The sequence below is a fragment of the Trichechus manatus genome, unplaced genomic scaffold (genome assembly GCF_000243295.1).
Source record: "Trichechus manatus latirostris isolate Lorelei unplaced genomic scaffold, TriManLat1.0 scaffold00327, whole genome shotgun sequence".
NCBI lineage: Eukaryota > Metazoa > Chordata > Mammalia > Sirenia > Trichechidae > Trichechus > Trichechus manatus.
Genome location: NW_004444263.1, coordinates 186,769 through 196,559, shown reverse-complemented (window position 1 = coordinate 196,559; position 9,791 = coordinate 186,769). Strand labels below are relative to the sequence as shown.

General features: G+C 50.2%; 2 protein-coding genes across 2 annotated transcripts; both read right to left on the bottom strand.

Moving 5' to 3' along the window:
• Positions 1-3,162: 3,162 nt before the first annotated feature.
• On the bottom strand, positions 3,163-4,183 carry LY6G5B (lymphocyte antigen 6 family member G5B). Its single transcript, XM_004390798.1, has 3 exons — positions 4,126-4,183; positions 3,847-3,981; positions 3,163-3,563 (listed from the first exon to the last, which is right to left on the bottom strand). The coding sequence occupies exons 1-3, from the start codon at positions 4,181-4,183 to the stop codon at positions 3,163-3,165; spliced, it is 594 nt and encodes a 197-aa protein (XP_004390855.1).
• An 878-nt stretch (positions 4,184-5,061) lies between these two features.
• Positions 5,062-9,598, bottom strand: CSNK2B (casein kinase 2 beta). The gene is made up of 7 exons (XM_004390749.2): positions 9,306-9,598; positions 8,407-8,489; positions 7,616-7,718; positions 6,929-7,044; positions 6,412-6,487; positions 6,081-6,270; positions 5,062-5,297 (listed from the first exon to the last, which is right to left on the bottom strand). The coding sequence occupies exons 2-7, from the start codon at positions 8,476-8,478 to the stop codon at positions 5,207-5,209; spliced, it is 648 nt and encodes a 215-aa protein (XP_004390806.1). The 5' UTR covers positions 8,479-8,489; positions 9,306-9,598; the 3' UTR covers positions 5,062-5,206.
• Positions 9,599-9,791: the final 193 nt, after the last annotated feature.

Sequence of the window (9,791 nt, the reverse complement as noted above, 5' to 3'; positions counted from 1 at the left end):
TGAACAGGCACTTCACCAAAGAAGACATTAAGGCGGCTAACAGACACATGAGGAAATGCTCACAATCATTAGCCATTAGAGAAATGCAAATCACTCCAACAAGGCTAGCATTAATCCAAAAAACACTAAATAATAAATGTTGGAGAGGTTGTGGAGAGACTGGAATACTTATACACCGCTGGTGGGAATGTAAAATGGTACAACCACTTTGGAAATCAATTTGGCGCTTCCTTAAAAAGCTAGAAATAGACGTACCATACGACCCAGCAGTCCCACTCCTTGGAATATATCCTAGAGAAATAAGAGCCATATATATGCACACCCATGTTCATTGCAGCACCGTTCACAATAGCATAAAGATGAAAACAATCTAGGTGCCCATCAAAGGATGAATGGATAAACAAATTATGGTATATTTACACAATGGAATACTATGCAATGATGAAGAATAATGATGAATCCGTGAAACATCTCATAACATGGATGGATCTGGAAGGCATTATGCTGAGTGAAATTAGTCAGTCACAAAAGGACAAATATTGTATATGACTACTATTATAAGAACTCAAGAAAAGGTTTAAACATAGAAGAAAACATTCTTTGATGGTTATGAGGGTGGGGAGGGAGGGGGAAGGGTATTCACTAACTAGATAGTAGATACAAATTATCTTAGGTGAAGGGAAGGACAACACACACTACAGGGGAAGTCAGCACAACTCGACTAAACCAAAGTTAAGAAGTTTCCTGAATACAACCAAACACTTTGACAGAGTAGCAGGGGCAGGGGTCTGGGGACCATGGTTTCAGGGGACATTTAGGTCAACTGGCACAACATAACAAACTTATTAAGAAGATGTCCTGCATCCCACTTTGGTGAGTGGAGTCTGGGGTCTTAAAAGCTAGTGAGGGGCGATCTAAGATTCATCAATTTGTCCCAGCCCACCTGGAGCAAAGGAGACTGAAGAACACAAAAGACACAAGGAAAATATTAGCCCAAGAGATAAAAGGGCCACATAAACCAGACTCCATCAGCCTGAGACCAAAAGAACTAGATGGTGCCTGGCTACCACCTATGACCACCCTGACAGGGAACACAACAGACAGTCCCTGAAAAGTGGGGTGCAGAACTCAAATTCCAGTAAAAAGACCAGACTTAATAGTCTGACTGAGACTGGAAGGACCCTGGAAGACATAGCCCCTGGACTCCGTTGCCCAAAACTAAAACCATTCCTGAAGCCAACTCTTCAAAGATTAGACTGGACTGTGGGACATAAAATGATACTCATGAAGCGTGTGCTCTTTAGCTGAAGTAGATACACGGGTCTAAATGGGCAGCTCCTGTCTGGAGATAAGATGAGAAGGCAAAGAGGGACAGGGAGCTGGTTGAATGGACACAGGAAATCCAGGGCGGAAAGGAGGAGCACGCTGTCACAGTACGGGGAGAGCAACTAGGGTCACATAGCAATGTGTGTATTAATTTTTGTATGAGAAACTAACTTGAACTGTAAACTTTCATTTAAAGCACAATGAACAAAAAAATTGTGTTTGCCTCTAAGGCATAGGTATTTTTTGAGGGGAAAGGTCCAAAACTTCCACCTGATACGCAAACTTTAACAGCTAACGGTCACTGAGCACTACGTGCCAGCCCCCAGGTAAGCACATTCATATGCATTCTCTCAATCCTGTAAGGCACAATCTCTATTTTACAGGTAACTAAAGTGAGGCTGAGAGAGACCAATTTACCCCAGTGGCAGAGCTGGCACTGGGCCTCCCAGCCACAAAGGCTTTATAATCCCAGCGCTGGGCTGAGACTTGGGGGTGGGGTGGACACTTTGCTGTATTCACTTGCAAGTGCCAGCACCTAACACAGGACCTGGCTCAGAGCAGTACGTGTCCAGTGTTTACTAAACGTATGGGAAAGGTTATGAGTACTCATTATTGCTTTCTGTAAGCTTACAATTTCTCAAAAACATTAAAAGAATGAATGAAAGATCCAACTACTGTAGCCCCACCTGTGTACCCTGCACTTTCCTCCCTCAACTTGGACTCCCACAGAGGGGGTCCTGGGTAGCAGGATTCTGGAAAGGAACTGAGGACAGGCAGGAGAGCTCAGCTCCCAAAGCACCAGGTAACTCCGGGATGTGGGCTTAGATCCTTTGGTTTATTCCTGAGTCTTCCTGGTTTAAAGAGAAACTTCTTTCCTCCTCTCTTAGGTGGAAAAACCTGGCATTCCCTGGGTTTACCTTTCTAGGTTTTGCAGGGTATGTTTAAGGTTGGAAGAGGTCACAATCTCCATGCTTTGATCTCTAGCTGAACAGGGGGTGGGATAGATGGGGACCCTTTGCGGCAGGTTGTGAGAAAGCCACAAAGGCCAAGTGGAGTGGGCAGGGCTCTGCAATCCTCTTTGAATCCCATACTGAATTCTCTTTAACCTGCTTACACCTGCCCACACTCCTGAGCCTAGCCCACAAAGTGACACAGACTTAGCCCAGTCCCAGTTTATTGAGGAGGGAAATCAGGAGATGTGCAGCAGAGTTGAACAGACCCTCTCCTCTCCCCTGGAGGTGGGTGATGGGACTCAGTGAGGGTGAAGTTGGGCTGAGGAGGCCAGAGACTGTGCTGAGAGATGTTGGAGGGAGGGCAGCAGACCAGGGCAGGAGTGGAGGTGGTGGAGATGAGTGCGGTACGGACACCAGAGTGCCAAGTCAGAAGTCAGAACTGACGTCTACCCCTCATCTTTCTGGCTGCAAGTTCAACCTGGCACTTGGTCTTAGAGACAGGTACAGACAGGGGATCCAGAGCTGGATCCAAATGGAGGTGGCAGATGATGTGATTGAGAGGGGACTGGGAAGATGAGGGGGGATGACGGAACTCAGATGGTGGGAGAGGAATGAAGGAAACAGCTGTACCTTTCCCAGGTTAGCCTGGGCAGAATCCACACTTGAGATTCTTTTCTAGGAGGAAAGAGCAGCACTGGTGGTAGCACCAAATAGCTTCAGAGAAGATTAAACCACACCCATGTAAATGTTGGAGGTACAAAGCAGGAGGCCCAAGAAAACATGGTGACCAAAGAATGTAGGTGTTCCCAGGGAGATCTGTGCAGGACTAAGGGTGTTAGGGGAGAGTCGCTAAAACAGGGTGGATTCTGCGAGGGGTAAGGTGTCAGGGCCAAGACCGGGGAAGAACCAAAAGTCCTGACCTGTTGAGAAACAGGTATGTGTGGCGCAGGTCAGCAATGGACAAGCCTAGGCTCAGGGGCAGGGTGGCCAGAGGGTCCAGGCCTTCAGGCTCCATCCCAGCATGGAAGCTGGGTAGGGGCAGGGACAGGTTCAGGGCTTGGTAGAACCGTTGGATCTGGGACTCAGACAGGGGCAGGGCCAGGGGCCTGTCGGGGGGTTCAGACGGGTGGCTCTGGAGCTGGGGGCTGGACCAGGAGTTGCAGTAATCGTACTGGCAGCACTGTGCGTGGTACCAGTACTTCAAGAAGTAGGTGCTATGTTGTTCTTGGCAGCGGTAGGAATTGTACTGTCCACAGGCTCGGATGATGAAGCGAGGCTTGAGATCTGGAGGAAAGGGGATAGTCAATAACCCTTGCTGCCTCCCATAGTCCCCAAACCTGGCACTCTGACCAATGACTCTCCCTATCCCTCACCCAGATGTGACTTCCATCCCAGTCTCCTTCAGAAGGTACCAGAAGATACAACTCAGCTGGCCCCCCAGAATCTCAGGCCCTTCCTTTCAAGATCCTCCTCTTTTCTTCTTGCACCCCAGGCCCAAGCAGTCTAAGTGGGGGAAACCAAACCCAGGGCTGTTCCACCCGCAGCCCCTTCCTGGGACTTGACTCACCATAATAGACAGTGATCACCATGCATGGGGATAAGCTGCTAATTGTGCACTTCTCTGAGCCCGAAATGCAACCTACAGCAGGGTCTTCTAAGAGGCAGAAGTGGCAGGTCCGAACTTCGGGAACAGGAACAGGAGCTGGGGAAGCAGAAGATAGGAGGAGGGGTGGGAATCTTGGCTTGCTCCCCAGTTCACTGCCCTGCAGGGAACCCGGGCATCCAGCCCCACCCCCTTCCAGGACTCATGGTCACCCCTTCCTCCCTGCCCCTCGGCCCCACTTACCCTTTTCTGCTGAGAAGCCCACCATAACCAGCATGCCTATAAGCATGTGGACGTTCATTATGGGATTCTGGGGAGGGGTAGTCCCCGAGGGGTGCCCTGAAACCCACTTTTCTATGGCCACGTGCCTTGATTCTGAGCTGCAGCTAGTTTTGATAGGCAATCTGAGCAGGAAGGGCTGTAGATGCAGAGCTATACTCCTGCCCAGGGCAGGACCCTGGGCTGCAAGGGGAAGTTATTAACTTGGCAGGAGAGACAACATGTCCTCACCCACGAGGTCTGGTTCCTGAGTGTGGGAGTAGTGGCCCAGACAGAGGGAATACCTGGGCCCCATCTGGCCCTTTATTTAGTCAACTATTTTTGTTCTGCATGCCCCTCAAAGCCCTATCCCCCATCCTGAGGGTCCATGAACTAGTATGTCTATCTCTGGGATCACCTGCTGTCTACCCTAGACAAAGGGCCAGACCAAGGCTGCTGGAAGAATCTTTGGCCAGCAACCCTGCATCCCCATGTTTCTGAGACAAGCCACACACACACACACCCCCACACACACCACTGAGCAGCAATTCTGGACTTTGTTCCTCCTCTCTCCACCTCTTAGTTCTGTTGACTTTAGGATCACTTTCCCTTTAAAACCAAAACTGAAAGACAATGCTGTTGATTACATCCCTTTAAGCATAAACAGACACTTGTAGATGGCCCCAAAAAGAAGATATTTTTCTAGTCTTTGAAACCTGATTTTTCTCTGGGTCTTTTCCTTGCGAACTTGCACTTCACATCCAGCCCTAGGAGTTATATTCTGGTCTCCACTAAAAACATCACTCAAATCCATGGGGCACAAATCTGGTTTCCAACTTGGGGAGGGTGAGCCCTGAGGGGTCCCAGGGTCTAGCACACTGCTACCCTCCCATCCCCAACCCCAAGCACCAGCAGACCAGCTCATGGCCTTTTCTTCCACTTTATTTCATAACCCCACCACAATAATGACCCCTTTAATTTAAACTAAAAACCATAAAGAATTCCTGAAAGGGTGGCAGCAAAGGAACAACGGTGTAAAAGACTGAAGGACAGGTCACGTAGGGAATCAGCGAATCGTCTTGACTGGGCTCTTGAAGTTGCTGGCGGCTTGCAGCTGCAGCTGGTAGGCCATCGGGTGGATCTTGAAACCATAGAGCCTGGGCCGGGCAGAGGTCAGAGAGGCATGGGGTGAGTGGCCTGCATTCCTGTTTCCCCACCCTCTCTGCCTCCGTGGGCTTGCTCAATGCTTAAGGGCAGCAGTTCCCAAACTTCTTCACTCAAGAATATTTGGAGATGTATCTTAAGCATCAATTAACTCAAATTCTATTACATATCAGTTCTTGTCACAATATAAAACTGAGCTTCTCTTTTCTACTAAAGCAAAATCAATGTCCCAGCAAGATGAATCATATTTATTAACCTGGTAAAAGGTTGAACACCCAAAACAGTGATAACAATAACCAAAAACCAAACTAGCTGCCACTGACTCGATTCCATGGTGACTCAATGTGTGCAGAGTAGAACTACTCCACAGGGTTTTCAATGGCTGTGGCCTTTTGGAAATAGACTGCTAGACCTTTCTTCTGAGGTATCTCTGGGTTGGTTCGAACTGCCAACCTTTTGGTTAGATGACGGCTTAACCACTCATACCACCCAGAGACTCCGGTGATGACAACAACTAAAGTTTAAATGATGTTTCAGATGCCAAATAATGTTCTAAGCAATTCACATGTTCAAAGTTACCCTGACAGGTAGATACTGTCGTCATCCCCATTTTATAAACAAGGAAACAGGCTTAAGGCAATCAAATAACTTGCCCAAGGGAGAAGCCTGGCCTGGGAGAACCAGACCTCAGAAAAGGGCCATGCTCTGCCCTCCTTATCTCCAGGGGATCTTGGGTCTTTTCTTTGACCCTTGGTAACTCTGTCCCTGCTCCCCACCTGGGCACAAACTGGTTGGCGGGCCGCTTGGGCCGGTACTCTGGGTGCACCATGAAGAGCATGTGAGGGAAGCCGGTGCCGAAGTAGGCGCCATCCGTGTGGTGATGCCTCGATGACTTGGGTGTGTACACATCCATGCACTTGGGGCAGTAGAGCTTCACCATGGCCTCGCCTGGGATGTCCGACAGGCCTGCGAGACAGCCAGACTCAGCCGACCAGGCACCCTCCAACTCTGCCCAACTTTTCCCCAGGATTTGGGCCCCGACTTGCTAAGTCCCAATACATTCCCAGGGGACCTGCCATATGTCACCCTCCCCTATCCAACACTTACCAATGGGAAGCATTGGCTGGTTCTCACAGTACACACGGGGACAGTAGCCAAAGTCTCCCTGCTGGTACTTTTCCAACTGAGGTGAATAAAATGGAGGGGACTGGTAGATAGATCTGAAGAGATGATGCAACCCACCTAATGCTGACTCACTCCTCAGCCCAACCCATATCATTGTGTCCCCTAATCCTCTGCCTCTGTCCAGAGGCCCCTTCTCTGGCCCAGATAGGTCCTCAGATTGCACTGCCTCCTTTCCTCCAGATGGCAGGCTGCAGACCAGAGTCATTCACCCTTTGTTCCCTGAGGAAGAGGCAGTCTATAAGACCTTCCCATTCAGGGTCATATCTTCCTCCTGAAAACAACTCCTGTAACACGGCCTGAAATCAGGACTCAATTCCCAGGCTCAGATTCTGGGGTTCTTCCCCTCTTCTCAGCTAGACTCCTTGTATGACTTCTTGCTGCAGGAACCTATTTCCCTTACTGCCTCAGAAGGAGTCAAGTGGGAGTAAAGAGGCCTCACCATCTGGGCGATGCCACGGTTGGTGAGGATATAGCGGGCATGGATCAATCCATACAGCATCTCAGCTGCCTGCTCAATCAGGTCACTCTGGTTGGGGTTGTCTTCCAACTCTTCATCTGAAACATGGCCCAGCCCAAATACAACCACTTGTCATTCAACTTTCTTGAAGGTGCTCCACCCACTCCCAGTGGCTGCTGGCTACTCAATTTGCCCACCACATATCTTTGAGTCTCACCCCACCCATCACCTGGACATTCAACCCAAAAACCTGGGTCTGTGACCCTTCCACCAACCCAAGGCAGCTCTGCCTTCCCACCACACCTCTTCAGCCTCTGTTCTCTTCTCTCCCCCTAACTCCCTTCTCAATATGTAAATGCAAAGATGTCAATGCAAAAGGTGGAACTCTAGACTGGAAGGTGCAGGACAGAAGAAAGAGACACAAAACAAGACACTTGGGGAAACTGACATTACGGAATAAAGCTAAGTTACAGAATCAGAGAGCACACGAACACGTGGTACATGTCACTAGGCAAGAGCCAGATGGAGAATCAAAATGAGGCAGGAGATTTTGCGATAAGGGAAACAAAGAACCAAAAGGAAATTTAGAAATTCAAGTAACAGGTGAGTACGGATTTGAAAAGAGAGGAGAAAAAACAAAACAAAACAACAACCCTGAAGGTGCCTCACCAGGCTCCAGGTCCAAGATCATGTCTAGAGCTTGTCGATAATGGGGCACCTGCTCATTGAGCCCTGTGAGGTTGAACTTGTCCTGGATGTAGTCTTCATCCACCTGTCAGGATGTGGAAGTAAAGAAGGAACGCACAAAGAAACCCCAGGCTTTGGCGCAGTCACATTGCTCTAACTGATGCCTTGTCTGCAACACAACTGCTTCTGTTCCCATAAGCCCCCACGCCCAACTCTCGGCAGAGGTACTTACATACTCCCTTCCCTAAAAGCTTTGGCCTTTCTTTTCTAACAATAACTCCTCAGAGAGACATTCTTTTCAAGTTCCCTATTCCTACTCCTGTGCCCCATCTCTAGGAACCAGTTTTGTCCTCTATTTAAGGACAGCTGGCTCTCTGAGGAAGGTGGAGGCTGACAGCTTGGATTCTGAAGGCAGTTACAATCTCTTATGTTGAGTTTTGCACATTACAAGACACTTTAACAGGCAGTACTTCAGTTCTCCTAACAGCCACCTTAAACAGGTACTATTAACACTATTCTAGTGATAACAAAGACACAGACTGACTTTTCCAACATTATATTGTTGGAAGATAGAAGGCTTGGGACTTGAGCACCAGTCTTGTCACTTCCCTACAGGTTAATGGGAGGTACTGAGGGGACCCTTCCTTGACAAGAGAGGGTTTCCACGGAAGCATACGACAAAATCATGAGAACGCTGAATACGTAGGGAAACATCTAGAGCCAGAGTAGGTGTGGAGATGTGCTGAAAACTAGGGAGATTGAGAAGAACTCACTTCACAAAAGAATTCATTGCCACGGAGCCCACAGAACCAGGAAATCCAGGACACCTCCTCCGAACTGCTCATCTTCACGTCAGCTAGAAAAATAAGGGTGTAAGTAAAGCCGGTAACGTAGAGCTTTCCCTCTCTCCCTCTGTCTCTGGTATCCTCCCTCCTCCCACACTTTGCCCTCCAACCACAAAAGAATTTGGGGCCAGCCTTTCTTAATGGGGAGGCCTGGTGGCGCCATGGTTGAGAGCTATGGTGAGCTACGGTCCCTAACCAAAAGGTCGGCAGTTTGAATCTACCAGCTGCTCCCTGGAAACCCCATGGGGCAGTTCTACTCTGTTCTATATGGTCGCTATAAGTCGGAATCGACCCGATGGCAACGGTTTTTTTTTTTGTTTTTTTTTTTTACCAAGTTTTCTTAAAGGCTTTCAGACTCCGAAGCACCCCTCTCCAACTCCTTTTATTTACATCTCAGCCCCTTTTCTCTGCAGTTAGAAATCCTGCGCCGTCCACTTGCGAGAAACTAGAAGATCTGACCCACCAGTCCTACCCCACATCCCTGGCGCTCCCGAAAGCCAGACCCCTCTCCCTTCCGGGTCAACTCCAGCAGCGCCCTCGACTTCGGCTCCCTACCACAGTAGGGTTCTGCAAGTTTCCGGCGCCTTTCCCAAAGATCCCGAAGTTTATCCTTCCCGGGCAAGAGCCCGGCCCCTCCTTTTCTCACGGCCTGGGGGTGGCTGTCAGGCCCCTTCCACAGGAGCCCGCACATCCCGCCTCCGCCCCCCAGGACACCCTTAGGGCCGGACCGGGTCACTTCCTTCCCCGCCCCCACATCGAGGCGCAGAGACCCCAAATGCAGTGCCAACGGAGCAGAAGGCTCGGCGCAGCGACGACCTCAGACTCACCTGCAGGACAAGGGCTGGGACTGGGGCGGGGAGAGGAGCTGCTGCTTCCAAGGGGCGGCAGCGACAGCTACACCGAAGGCCGTGCACCCGACCGCGGCAAGCGAAGCCCGGTAGGGGAGGGTGGGGAAAAGGGCAACGCGCAAGCGCCAAGGGTCGGGCGCCGCGGTGGACGCCGGGAAATAGAGTACCCGGTAGGGAGAAACTGGCGAAACGAGGGAAAAGCGAACTACAAATCCCAGGATGACCCGCACACGACCAGTGTTCGCGGGGGCCACGAGGAAGATGCTCGCGGGAGGGCGTAGCGAGCCGTCACCGGAAGCGGAAACCGAAAACCGCATTCCAGACCAGAGAGCCTGGGAAATATAGTCCTACGCTCCTAGGACTGAGGGGCCGGAACGGGGCGGAGGAAAGAGCGCGCCAGGCTGAAGTCCCTCCCCGCCTCTCGCCTCACTGCTGGATCCTTAGGTCCTGGGGCAGCGCCTCCGC

Excerpts from the sequence above, each read along its gene's own strand:
- LY6G5B (XM_004390798.1), bottom strand. The coding sequence starts at position 4,183 with ATGAACGTCCACATGCTTATAGGCATGCTGGTTATGGTGGGCTTCTCA. Across the intron at positions 3,982-4,125 it reads GGGCTTCTCAGCAGAAAAGG|CTCCTGTTCCTGTTCCCGAA; the intron begins GTAAGTGGGGCC and ends CTGCTTCCCCAG. Across the intron at positions 3,564-3,846 it reads GGTGATCACTGTCTATTATG|ATCTCAAGCCTCGCTTCATC; the intron begins GTGAGTCAAGTC and ends CCTTTCCTCCAG.
- CSNK2B (XM_004390749.2), bottom strand. The coding sequence starts at position 8,478 with ATGAGCAGTTCGGAGGAGGTGTCCTGGATTTCCTGGTTCTGTGGGCTC. Across the intron at positions 7,719-8,406 it reads GCAATGAATTCTTTTGTGAA|GTGGATGAAGACTACATCCA; the intron begins GTGAGTTCTTCT and ends ACATCCTGACAG. Across the intron at positions 6,488-6,928 it reads ACCGTGGCATCGCCCAGATG|TTGGAAAAGTACCAGCAGGG; the intron begins GTGAGGCCTCTT and ends TATTCACCTCAG.